This window comes from Pyxicephalus adspersus, chromosome 2, assembly GCF_032062135.1.
Source record: "Pyxicephalus adspersus chromosome 2, UCB_Pads_2.0, whole genome shotgun sequence".
NCBI classification, from domain to species: Eukaryota; Metazoa; Chordata; class Amphibia; order Anura; family Pyxicephalidae; genus Pyxicephalus; species Pyxicephalus adspersus.
Window position 1 is genome coordinate 135,725,547 of NC_092859.1, and position 14,014 is coordinate 135,739,560.

Here is a 14,014-nt window from a genome sequence, read left to right on the forward strand (position 1 = left end):
CAGCCTCAGTTACCAGCACATTCTGCAATCCTGGCAAAAAAAAAAAAAAGTTTCTGGGGAAAACACTAATACAAGCAAAATAAATTTGGTTAGAGTCCAGTTTTACAAACAATCAAAAGGATTATCTCTGGTTAACTATCGTTTAGAAGCATCTTTGATTAAATTGCATTCTACTGGCAAAGAGCAGACACCAATCATCTTTTTGGTTATCTGTAAGGGCAAAATTCTTCCCACCCATTGCTTATATACGGAGTTGTGGATATAGTATTATAGAAGTGTTCTCCAAGATTAAAAGTTACTGCAAGGATTCCCCCATATTATTAAAGGTTGAGAAACATGGATCTTGCCAAACAAATTTAGTAAGGATTTTTTTTTCAGGATAAATAGGTTGTTCCTTTGCCACACGTTTGTAATACTGCAGACAGGGAATTCTAGGTTTGTGGAAGGAATGTGTCATTAGTAAATTAATGGGGCACAGCTTTTTACTAAGGCTGTGAACACTTGTTAGACTTTTGTTATTGGAAAGGATATTCCATAATCCTTTTTAACGACAAAAGACTGAAAAAGATTCATGAACGACTGCTGTACATAAAGCACCATTCTTTTCTATGGCGAGGTGAAGGGGGAGAACGAGCGTGTGGAATAGGATAGACAGAACAACATGTATATTGGCATACTTAAAGAGTCAATGACAAATTTTAGACTCGAGATGGTTAACATGCCAAAAAACTTGCAGCCCACATATTTTTCCTATAACAGGGTTTACACAAACTTCATGCAAGCATTTAAATACATTTACAAATCTGCATCTCTGCCTACACAAGTCTAGGTTTTATCCCTGACAAACCGAGGAAGCAAGGAGGCTGATAAAACTTTTCATTGTCACAGTTAATAAATGCAAAGGTGTAGCTAATGCTTGGGACAGATTTCCAGTAGAAGCCGAGTTAGTGCAGTAATACTGGATTCCTTCTAGTGCACCAACATTTGACAATGAACACTGCAAGCATTGGTGCACTTGTGCACTGGGTTGCCATTCATTCTTAACTGCAGCCCAAATGCACACCGAATCTGCTATGCATTGCACTGCCCAAACAAATTAGTATGATGCCCTAACAAAAGATGAATGGCAACACTGTGCATTTTAAAAAAAAAAACGAAGCATAAAGCCACGGGGGAACCACAAAAAAAAGTACTTACACTAGTTTTGCATAAATATAGCAGTGCACAGATATTTCTCTTATTTCTCTTACACCTATTCATCATCCTGATGTTGCAATAGCACATGTAAGCAACAACCGCTGAATGTCAGTTATGCATTTGGCTAAACAGTAGCTGAATTTCTACAGCGTTGCACTGGAAGAAAGAGGGCACAAGGAGAATGTATACCATCTTATGTCTAACTGCTAACCTAACCATCCACAATTCAAAGTTCACATTGAATTTATATTACTGCCGTATTCCGTGAGGGAGAATTATAAAAAGGGACCTTCTAGGACCAAGTTGAAAAACCCTGTTCTATAAAATTCCCCAAAATAAAAAACACAAGCATACCCCTAAAATATACTTAATCACAATGGACAACACAAGACACACAAACACAAGTGTCATATCTCACCTGGTGTCTCTTTTGTTTCAGAAGTTCTGTTTTCTGTGGTTTCAGCTTGTGAGGAGGGGACAGATTCTGGGAGTGGCAAGGAACTGACCAACACAGAAAAGAAACAAATCACAAAAATGCAATTGTTACCGAGGGCTGGTTAATAAAAACCAGCAATATGTTGGCAACTGATGCTGGATGTATCACGCTATAGGAGAAAGGAAACTTACCTTGCTTGTGCTTGTGGCAACACTAACTCTTCTGGTTCAGATACCTGAGGTGTGACAGCCTGTTGTGAGGAGGGAACTTCAACTCCACTCCCCATGGACACCACTAGAAGCAATTGAGAACAAAAAGCAATATAATGAAATATGTTAATCACTGAAGATAATCAGTAGTAATTTTATCAGTCAAGAAAAGTAAACACAAACAAGGACTCTTCTCCTTTCAGCAAACCTTGGCAGGATATAATTTAAATACTTTAGAATCATTTACTAACCTAAGTCGTCCTTCTTCCCTTGACCTATATTACTGTATCAAGTGGCACACACATTCCTGCCAATGAGTTTTTATACACAGCTACAACATTTTTTAATTTAGTTTTATAGTTAAGCTGAAAACAAATAATTGGCCCAAAATAAATTTGAAGGAAACTTTGAACCTAAAATCTAAAAAATAATATGAGCAAATTCCTGAAAAACCATAAAATCTGTGTTCTCTAAATGTAGTCTAAAAAGTATCCTTGTTAATATAAATGCCAGATTCACAATGCATAACAGACCTTTGTCAATGTCAAGTGTGTGCTGAAGTCCCTTTCCTTCTAGAGCGAGACACAGCAGACTTTGCAAAATGAAAAAAAAAACCTGCACTTAAAATGCTGCTGTATTGTTTAGATACATTTTAGGATCTGAAAGGTCACTGTAGGGCCAGGGTAAGGAAGAAAAAGTGAACAGCACAATGGAGTAATACATTTAAAAATAAACAAATGGATTACCGGGGCTCAAAAACAGGTAGTAATGGACACTGGTGAGGGTATGGATAACAAATTACCAGATTTAGGTTAAAATTGCCTTTAGGCACATTCATTAGACCTACCTGGTGGACTGTTCCTGCCACCACTGTTATTCTGCCTCTGTAGATGTTCTTTGTAGCATACAGAACAAAGTCCATTGGTGCGTGGGTTACCATAAAATCCGCAGCCATTAGAACAAAGCAGTGGCGCCTGGTTGTGGTTCGTTTCCTGTGCCATTTTCATCCACCCTGCAACTGAAATATAAAATGACAAAAAATATTTAAGTACTTTTTCATTAGCAGGGAATATTCTGTGACAGATCAGATAGTATTAGCTGCAAACATCTTTTGGAATTACAAGTATATTTTCACTAGATCTCTGATGTTCTCATGAAATAGATGATGATTTTTAGACTAAATGATCAAATAGACAAAATATATTAGTAAGGGAAAGATCACATTGTAACTTGCTTCATACGCAGTCCCTAAAATCTAGTATCCAACCACTATGTATGCACATATATTGTGTTCACAGAAGTCAGATAAATAGGCATGCTGTGGAACAAAACTTTTCAATCCTACCACAAGGTAGTTTTACACCTCCTGGAAAACTTTGCTGGTCTGCAAATAGCCGAAGAGTTCCGATTTCCAAGGAGTGTAACAAAAAGTAAAGTTTATATTTGTATTGCATAAACTCGGCTATACTGAACTCTGATGCAGTCATAAGGAACTAAAGTAAATTCAAAACCATGTTTCCTGGAACTGCAATAACAGCTCGCCACACTATGTGCTACAGTTATCAGATTGCTTAAAAGACACTATTATAAGTTCTCAGGCAAAAAAAAAAAAATAGTAGAGCTGCACACGTTATTTTCGTTGCTGGAAAAAATTATAAAAAAAATGAAGGAAGGAGCACTGTACACACTGGGTCCATTCTGTTGTATGTGGGGTGGGGGTCAAGCAATTATTGGCCCTTTGCTCTGCTCCCTCGTCTTGGAAAGTGCTGGATTGCCAATTATTGATTTGCTGTGAGGTATCCATGCACCACTGTTGGGGTTATTTTGCCCCAGATAAGCAAAACCTTCTCAGTACATAGCTTTAGTAGCCCTTTGTAGTCCCTATTGTCTGTTCAAACTCGGGAACCAAGACTGAGCCAAGGTTAACAAGCTTTCTTTGGCTTATCAGAAGCAGCAGGCAGATAGTCTTTGTCGTTTAATGCAAATTTTTTTTATTGATGGGGAAGGGTGGTTGAATGAGAGAAACATAAGGATGGCCCTTTATTTTCTTATCACCCAAACAAAAAGTTGTTCTTTTGCTCAGCCCCTGAACAGTGACACAGTTATAATAAACAGATGCAACAAAAAGGGCACAGTTATAAGAAACAGATGAAACAAAAAGGGCATAACAGTGCCAATGACGAAGGTTTGCAGAGGACCCCTGATACATGGTTGTAAAACAAAAGACCTGAATACCACACAAGGTGAATGTCAGCGTTCTTTTTTGCCCTCTGCGAGGGAGTTGTTCAACAAGCACTTTCGTTTAGTGTTTGTCTGTACAGAGCTATACCCTGAATAATGCATTATAGTGTTTTCCCAGCACACTTTTAGCTGGGTAAACAACCCAGAACTTTTCAGTAACTACCCTACTGTTTTTGGGTGGTTACTGAAAAGTTGGGTCACAATATAGGGCCAACCTATATCCAAAGCTTCCTCCCACCCAGCTTTAATTCTTGGGAGAACCCTGCATCATATAGTAAGACAACAACATTTATCTGAAGGAGAGAAGACTAAATGTCTAAAAATATCTCAACACCCAGGACAAGCTGCACTTGCAAAGTTCATTCCAAGAACATGTTAATCTTTATATAAACAAGGCCTTTGATATCACCTGCTACATGGAAACTCCTAGGTCTCTACTATGCGGGAAGGAGTGTCTTTACATGCAGGACCAAAAAACTTAAAATGTAAAACCTAAACACAAATAAACGGGCATTCTGGGGAAAAAGGAAAGAAAATAGTGTCCAGGAATAGTTCAATTTTTATTAAACTTGTTTGCATGACTGCTCTGATCATGCACAGGATGAATGATATTGTGAAACCATTGATAACCTTTTGTGTTATTTTTAATAACCTTCCCCAATCAACTTTCAGGAGAAACCTCCAATGTCTGCTTATCACAAATCCCTGGTGGCTCAAACAGCTCTGAAAGCAATTCATGCTAGAGATTTACGCCAACACCCTCTATTGTTAACTGGGCTGGTTGCCTACACAAGAAACAAATGCAGAGCAATGACAACATATACTAAAAAGAGCAAGCCGTGACATAGATAAATCTGTTTTACAATCCCCCTTATGCCACATCTTGTATTTGTTTGTATTTGGGATAATTGTGAACCTAAAGAGGAAAGGCTCCGCTTAAAAAATACATGATCAGGCAGGGCAGTATTGCAAAAAGTGACAGGCGATGTCCCTTCTGCAATAATCCCTCCAGGTTTCCGTCAAAAAAAAAAAAAAAAGAGCTTTGGTGGCCATGATACCCAGAATTCTCTGCGCGTGCCGGGAACTAAAAAAAAATCCTGCTCACTTGCATGAGAGTTCTGTTATGCCTGCCCAGCCAACGTGGATGGCCGAAGGTCACAAGGAGGAAGTGAAGAAAGAAGATGAAGTGCTGCCACACGAGGCAACTGGAACAGGCAAAGCATAGTTTGACTAAAAAATTGTTGCAAAGCCGAGCAGATGCCTTTAGGAATAGATAGATTCCGTCAGGATAAAACATAGGGCCACCACCTCATTCAGGCTTTACTCCCTGACCTTGAACAAGCATGCAAAAAGTCTGAAATTGTCTTGCTTCATTATGGCATGCTTGTTCCAGGTCCATAGCTTGCTAAGTAGTGAAGCCAGGACCGGGATGGCTGCCCTGAAGCAAAGTATGCAGCTGTTTTCCTATAGAGTGGCAAACTCTAGAATGGTCATTTACTTTTTTTGAATTTCAAATTTACCACCTGGTGGAGAACAAAGAGTTTTAGCACAGGTTTACTCTCTAACATGCATATTCATAGGGTGGCCCTTTTGAATGGGTGGCTTCCAGCACCTTTTTATTTTTGGAACAAAACACATTACAACATGCTTTAGTGCACTTCAATACATGTGCAAGGCAGGATGGTATAAAAAATAAAATTCACTTGACTGGACATTTAATACATGTGTGTTAAACACTTGTATGTACAGTCCCAGACTATTGATGTCCATGAAGGGAAGGCCAGATTATGGAAAGAACGTTCTGCTTTTATAAAATGTAAACCCCCTCTAACCCACACAACTTAATGGCAAAGACCCCCTGCCTGGAATTTATCTTTACACAATTCATTGCTTTTTATTAGATTTCTGTGCACATACCACCCCAGTACAATGTAGACTTAATAAATCAATGAGTAAATGGAAATGTTAATGGTACTCTGAGAACTGCTAAGCTGTGCTATTAAAATAGCTGATCAGTGAGGTTCCCTATTTAATCATACCTGCTGATTCACAGCAGGATGTAAGAGATTTTGTTTTCGCAAATGGTAAACGTATTATTGGCAGCAATACAATCTGGCATTCACAATGAAAGATGTTGAAGGAAGATATCTTACCGATATGCAGAGTCACAAACACCATACCTGGGGACAAAACCTTGCATAACACAATAGTGAGTACATGATGAAACTGGGCAGGTCATGAAGGTGATTGCAAAAGATCATCTGAGAACATCAAGAAGCCAGAGACACAAAGAAACAAAATATGATGGAGATACACAAACAATGGTAAATTCCCTTAACACATATGGCGACCAAGATAACTTTGACCTAAAGGTACACAATAATTGTTTCCGAATCCACAACCATGAAAAATCCCAGGGTGCTGGTTTATGGATGTGTCATAATGATCTTTTATACCCAAGGCACACATATGAGATTACTCCCACCTAATACAGTCAGATTTGGAGGACAATCATGGATCTGTCTTGACGGTTCCACAAACGACCGGCAGAACAACCGATGTACAAGTCAATAGGGAAGGCACATCGGGTTCCCACTCTTGTTCCCCCCTCCCCCGTCTGCATAGAACAGAACGACACTGTGTAAAGCACTAGTTTGTTCATCTGTCACTTGTTTCATCACTGGAAATGATCACAAAAGAAAGCTGCTAGCGACAAAAATCGCAGGTGTGTACACAGCCCCTAAGAGGCAATCTTTGAGGGACTCACTCAAGCACTAATCAGGTGTTTAAAAGTATTATCCAAGCTTGTTTCATCATTGTTGTCCTGCTAAATCACTACCAGAGGTTCCCCTAACATGCCACCCCTACCCAGAACCCTAAAATAAACAGGACAGTTACCTAAAGAAATCATTTGAGTTAAATGACCTGGCAGTAAAAATGGTTCCTTAATGTTCACCCTATCTCTAATTTTCATGGTTCCTGTTCCTAACACTTCTTTTTACATCTACCTGCACTGCCCTTCTCCTTTCACAAAAAAAAAAATCCAATTGGAATGCCAAGCTGAATGAAAACAAATGTGACCTTTATTAAAGTCGGTATTTGTGTAAATTTGACATCCCAATAAAGGAGAACTAAAGTTCCACTTTAAAAATGTGTGATAAGGCAAGGGCTATATTGCAGAAAGTAACAGGCGATATACCTTCTGCAAAAAGCATTCTTACCTAGCTGATCGCCGTGTGGGACTGCCAAAAATGGCAAACTGCGCATATGGTTGCCGGAATGAATTCCCATGCACCATGCCGTCCAGCCAACCAAGATGACCAAATATCACAACTAGGAAAAAAAAAAAAGGAAGAATATGGCAGCTCCCTGCGCCAGAAAAAAAGTTTAGTTCCACTTAACACCTCTAGCAAAGCAGAGCATTGGGGTGGGAGGGTCCCCCAACGTCACACAGCACTCTTAAATAACTTCTATGTGTTGCAGTGTAACAACACCTACATATGTCATAGTGCAGTGCTAGGTACACTGGGCTGTCATTTAAAATAAGCACCACAACGTATGCTACTTTTGTGCTATGACATTACGGCAACACAAATATAAAACAGTCCTTAAATTGTGAACTTCATAAGCGCAAAAGACAAAATTATTTTTGTATTTATGCCATGGTCTTATCTGCCCTTCCTATAACACTGTATAAAAGTGCCATGCTGAGAAAAATACAATCACCTCCCAACATCATTAGCACTTAGGGGGATGTCATCCTCATGCCAAGATCCTGGGTAGGATTTTTCTCTCACAAGATTTGGGCTAATACATACTTAGTTTGAAAAAAAGACATAAGGCCATAAACAACCCCTAGGTAATTAAACATATTGCAGATAAAAAAAAAAAAACACATCACATCAAGACAGTTGATCCAGAGGAAGGTACAATCAATTTGCTCCAACAGGGGGAAAAAAAAATCCTTCCTTATCCCATATTCAACAACATTCTGGGAGATCTGACCTCACACTCACCTAGGTACTACAAGAGAAGCCACTAAAAGGTCAGATTATCTATTTTCCTTTCCCAGGTTGTTTTGTTTTTTTTTTGTCGAAAATATTTTTCTTTTGAGGGGGAGGGGGCTTAAATTAGTGAACCTTGTCAGGGCCACTTTAATGTATATTCAAATTACCCCTTTGCACATTCTGCTACCAAAGTGCAACTTTCTAGGTCCAATTCATAAAGCTTTAAAGGGAAAAGTAAAGGGAGGGGGTGGATAGTTGGAATTCCCTGGAAGATGTATTTTTTTACCGCCTGTGACCTCACATCACCGTTCCCTAATGATAGGGCAGGCTTTTTTTTTTTTTTTTAAAAGTCACTATATTAAATGGTCATAAAGTGTCCTCCGGCATAGTTGTGCTGTGAATTATACTTCCGCCCACTTGATAAATGAACTCCCACTCCTGGTTATAGCAGAAATTACTTTTTCTTGGAGTTGCCAAAGCAGAGAGACCTTTAAGAGGTCTTTAAAAGAGGAAATCTGTTTTGATAACAACCATTCTCTATTCTAATAAAATCTTAAAAGGGATTTGACTTTACGTACACATGAACACAAGGGTGACCATCTTCATTTTACCAATACACAAAGGACCTAAAGGGTAACAAATGTTCCACTTTTAAAAATGTGGGATCAGGCAGGTCAATATTGCAGAAAATATTGACCTGCCTGCAATAATCCTTCCTACTTGCCTGATTGCATGCGCAGCTCAGCCTCAGTTACCAGCACATTCTGCAATCCTGGCATTCCCTGCACATGCCACGACTGAATAAACACCTCTGCAGGATTTACATCACCTGAGCCCAGCCAATCAAGATGGCCAAAACTGGCAAGGAGAAAGTAAAGGACATTGCATCGCCCTTCAAGAGAACAGGTACGAGAGCGAGTATAGTGTGGTCTAGTTCCTCTTAAACATCTCACCCATGGGTGTTCAGGCTTTATGAATCGAGGCATTTGTCTCTGTTTAAAGCTTTGTACACACCAATTTTATGCTCATCCTATCAGTCCGTTCAATTACTCCAATCAGAAGAAAAATATGGCACAAACGTGTAAATTACTCTGCACTACTTCGGATTGTGGGGTGGGACAGATCTGAGACCCTATTTGGATTTAGTTGATCGTCCATACCAATGATTTCTGAATTGAACACTGCATACCCAAACAAAATAACCTTGGTAGCCATCGATATCTAATGATCTTTTACAAATTGATCCCGAATAAAACTTTAAAAGAATATTTATCAAACGATCACCTGACCGAAAACATAAAGTCGCTTTTTTTACCATAGTTCGGCTGGTAAACTTCTTGTAAGATCCAATTATCCAAGTGAAATTCATCCCATGTGTACAAGGCCCATAGCTCTGCTGTTCACAACACAATGTGAAGGGGTTGTGCTGGAATCTGGAATATACTCCATTGCTCAGATGTCTGGATGCAATGTTTGTAACATTAGGGACATACAATCCCATGCTGTTCAGATTGATTTAAATGTAACACCCCACCTGGACGTCCCAATTGAAATAGCAGAGATATGTAAATATGGAAAAATAAAAAGTTTGTTTTTTTAAGAAGTTTCTTAAGTTTTTTAAAGTGTACCTAAACTCAGAAATTTCACATTACATACAAGTGTGGTAAGTTTTACCTTACCTTTATGTAAGGTAAAAATTTTATTTGTCTAAGTACAACAGCCCTTTAAAAAAAAAAAAAAAAAAAAAAAAAAAAAAAAGGGTGCAGCAGCACCCCGTAATAGTAGATCACCTAAGCGATCGAGAATAAATGGGAGCACAAAGCGTCCCGGGATACCTACGTCACACATCCCGGGAGGCTCTTGGGTGCTCCTTTTGCGCATGCCCCAACGTGTGCAGTGAGTTTTTTTCCAACCTACATCACCCAATTTCGCGCCTGGGTCAGGTGACGTAGGAAGAAGAAACTGGAAGAGAAGAAGATGGCAGCGCCCTAGCTCAGACCGACCGATTGTGGATTGAAGGTAAGTGGAGTTTTTTGTTTTTTTTTTAGGCATTTTTGAGTTTAGTTCCTCTTTAACACAACACACACACGTGAATACCATGTCATGTGAATGAGGATTTGTGGATCATTTTTTCACCCCATAGCACAGAATTCACAGACTGGTTTGTATGAATATTCAGCCCTTTGTCTCAGTGATAACATTCCCTATCCCATAAGAGATAATGGAGGAGGCTGCTGTGTTTACATTGGGAGGCCCCGTCTGTAGACAAGCCATGGGGAGCTTGGAGGTTAGGACAAGGAACTCCATATAGGGCCTATCTATCTCCTCAGGACGAGGTGACCCCGGCCTGGTAGTAACCCCGGTAACCCATTACACACAGGGAACACACTCACCTCACACACAGACGGGAGGGGGTAGCTAGGCTCCTCAATGGCCGCTTCGGTGACGTCTATCAATGTGACCGGACAACAGAAGGCTCGGGGCCTATAGCTGACAATGACGCACCGCCTGTGTTTCCAGAACCCCCTCACGGTATTTCACGTCCGCGTCTCTCCCCCGCTCCTCTCTCGGTGATGTTACCCCCTCGAACAGCTCTCTCAGTTACACACAGGGCCTGCCGGTGTCAGCCACTTCCTTCTTTTACGCTTCCGGTTCTTTTTTTTTTTTTTTTCTCCCACTTCCGCCGATGGCAGCTTTTCCCAACAAGTTTCCGGCTCCTCCCCGCTCGTGCTTTCTTCTGGTTGGCTGCCAGGGAGATTTTTATGTGACGCGACGTACGTTGTATGTGATGTCATGGTTACGTAGAGGCTTAGTCATGGCTGCTGGCTAGTTTGGCAAGTCAGGATAATCCTAGTGGGGAAATGAATCATTTCATTGCAATGCCTGACACCCAGCTGTTTGCTAGAGACGCCTAAAGATACCGTGAATTCATTATTCTGAAGGAATCAGTCAAGTTTAAAATATGTAGGTCAATGGTGATCTTCTGGAGATGCTAGCTGCAATACTTGTCTGTATGGCAACGTCCCTCAACTCTTAGATTGTAAGCTCTTCGGGGCAGGGACCTCCCCTCCTCCTGGGTCACTGTCTGTATCCGTCTGGCATTTACAACCCCAATGTAATGTACAGCGCTGCGTAATCTGTTGGCGCTATTATTATTAAACAGGATTTATATAGCGCCAACATAATATGCAGCGCTGTATAAATCCTATATAACTTGGAGATTAATTTCTCAGTCACAATAACCACTGAAACCAGAACAAGCATGTAACCAGAGGATCAGACTTACAACACTTTTAGTAGGACATCATATTAGCTAGCTTGGTCTGTAATTGCAACATACAAACTGATAACAACTTTGTGCATGCTGATATCCGGTCCCATCCAGATTGATAAATCCCTACTAATAAAATAAGCCCTTACTACCACAGGCAAGGGTGGCCATGGCTACTGGGGCTTTGTGTCTTTAAGTGTACCTAAACTCGGAAATTTCACTTTACATAAAAGGGTGGACAACCATTTAATGTAAAGTAAAAATTGAAAAATCGCCCGGCCAATCGAGAATAAATAGGAGCGCAAAGCCTCCCAAGATATCTACGTCACACTTTTCGGGAGGCTCTTGGGTGCTCCTTGATGCTCAGCCATGCGCAGTGAGATTGGTAAGTTTTTTTTCCAACCTAAGTCACCCGATCTTGCGCCTGAGTCGGGTGACGTAGGAAGAAGAGGCGAACATGGCGGTGCCCAGCACGCCGGCTCTGAGACGGATGCCAGGCCGACGCAGGACCTGATGGAAGAAACCTCCAGACCGGTCGACTGTGCTGCGGGATTGAAGGTAAGTGGATTTTTTTATTTTTTTTATTTTAGGCATTTTTGAGTTTAGTTCCTCTTTAAAGCCAAAATCAACCCGGCCAATTTAGCAATCTAGACACAGGCACCCACCACAATACATGGATTCAGTAATTCATGTTTTTTTATTAAACTCGCTATAAAAGTTCAACTCTTGCTTTCTTTACCATTCCTGCTGGAGGGTGTCAGGAAGGAGTTTTTTTTCTTTTGAAGCAAATTGGTTTTCTGCATGAACTTTACAGAAACACAGCATGTATCTATCAGCATGTATCTATCAGACAATAAAATGTTTGTCAGTACATCACAACTTTTGCACTCATTGAGAATAAAGTGTGTTCCTGATGTGTGCAAACACTCTTCTTGCTGAAAGAAAAAAATATAGCTGGCCACTGCCCAAAGCAAGATGGATCGACATTATGTGAAATATAGAGTATCCTTTTGTAGGGAAGAGGGCCAAAGACATAGCTAAGTCAGAAGAGGGAAGGATCTGGCACTATGCCTGATTTATTAAAGCTCTCCAAGGCTGGAGAGGATATACGTTCATCAGTGAAGCTGGGTGATCAAGCAAACCTGGAATGAATCTGGGCTAGGATTGAAAACATTTGCTAATACATAGCAAATGACTTTTAGGAAATCCATTTCAGGTTTGCTGGATCACCCAGCTTCACTGATGAAAGTGTATTCTCTCCAAACTTGGAGAGCTTTAATAAATCAAGGCCATAGAAGGCACAGTCACAGCTGGCTACTACTTAAAGTGTCTAAAATCAGTTTGAAGACACTGTTACGAAACTTGGGGTATCAATAAATCTGTTGTATCTCCATTCCAATGGGTGAGGGGATAAATCTTCAAAGTTTTTTACTATTTGAAATTTGAAGGTGGATACACTCACCTTTATTAGTATGCATTACATTTAAGGTTTTTGTGACACACACACTTAATAGGAGACTGGATTTTGGTTTGTCCTTCTCTACTCAGTATTGGTTAATGATGTTGCCCTTCACACTGGAAATAATTGAGATAAATAAATGTTCTGACTAAAATCAGTTTTTGCTTACTAGAGCTTTCACACCAGAGAAATATCAGAGAGGTGTCTGTTTGTAGTGCTCATCCTCATAGGGGCAGCCAATTTTTACCAGGTTTCTTCTAATGTGGCATATAAAAACCACAAAGACTTGTACATCTTAAGTTGTTTTTTTTTTTTTGTAACTCAAAGGGTTAGGCAGCAGAGTGGCATAGAGAAGCAGTTTGCATCCAAAGTAGTCCATGACAGTCACAGAAGTAAATGAGCTTTAGTGTAGTCACATGACCCCTTGGGTCCACAATCAGCTGTCTCTACAGCAGTAGGTCTCTTTCATAACATAACAGTCCAAAGTGGGATCCTGTCCTTAGGTTTCTCCTCCCTGAGCCCAATGGTTCTAAAGCTTCTCCCCTTGGCCCTGATTTATTAAAGCTCTCCAAGGCTGGAGGGGGTACACTTTCATCAGTGAACCTGGGTAATTAAGCAATCCTGGAATTGATTTCCTATTAGTAATTTGTAATTTGCTGTTTGTTAGCAAATGTTTTCAATCCTGGACAAGATCTAATACAGGTTTGCTGGATCACCCAGGTTCACTGATGAAAGTGTATCTTCTCCAGCCTTGGAAAGCTAAAATAAATCAGACCCCTTGAAGCCAGGCTGTCACCACTGAGAACTAAGTTCCATTCCTCAGCAAATTAGGTCTTCATGCCTCCAGAGGCCTACATGTTTGCCTGCCCTGTCTTCTGATTTCTTTAGCACTCCTTGGTGGGGAACCCCCCTCAGCTCAGTTCAGTTCTTCACATATTTACCTACAGAACACAGATCTTTCTGATTTAGGTGAACGATCTAGCACAGCCTTTCTCAATCTTTTTACTATGAGGGAACGCTTGAAATACCTTTCAGGTCTTCAGGGATCCCCTACTATAATTACTATATCCACAGCCCACAGTACATTAGTGTGGCAGTCAGTGGAAAGAATGCTTCTTACAGTGCTAGCCACTAGGATGAATGTCATTCTTACACATAGCCAGAACGATCATTACATGTTATATACTGAATTGG

At 40.3% G+C, this 14,014-nt stretch overlaps 1 protein-coding gene across 1 annotated transcript; it reads right to left on the reverse strand.

Moving 5' to 3' along the window:
• Positions 1-199: 199 nt before the first annotated feature.
• LOC140324533 (AN1-type zinc finger protein 6-like) lies at positions 200-10,760 on the reverse strand. The gene is made up of 4 exons (XM_072402509.1): positions 10,484-10,760; positions 2,690-2,860; positions 1,825-1,927; positions 200-1,698 (listed from the first exon to the last, which is right to left on the reverse strand). Exons 2-4 carry the CDS (start codon positions 2,847-2,849, stop codon positions 1,605-1,607), a joined length of 357 nt encoding a protein of 118 aa, XP_072258610.1. The 5' UTR covers positions 2,850-2,860; positions 10,484-10,760; the 3' UTR covers positions 200-1,604.
• Between the last annotated feature and the right edge of the window lie 3,254 nt (positions 10,761-14,014).

What these genes read in the sequence shown, in the direction of transcription:
- LOC140324533 (XM_072402509.1), bottom strand. Translation starts at nt 2,849, where the DNA reads ATGAAAATGGCACAGGAAACGAACCACAACCAGGCGCCACTGCTTTGT. An exon ending in TGGCAGGAACAGTCCACCAG is followed by an intron (nt 1,928 to 2,689) that starts GTAGGTCTAATG and finishes AATTGCTTCTAG; the next exon opens with TGGTGTCCATGGGGAGTGGA. An exon ending in TTGCCACAAGCACAAGCAAG is followed by an intron (nt 1,699 to 1,824) that starts GTAAGTTTCCTT and finishes TGTGTTGGTCAG; the next exon opens with TTCCTTGCCACTCCCAGAAT.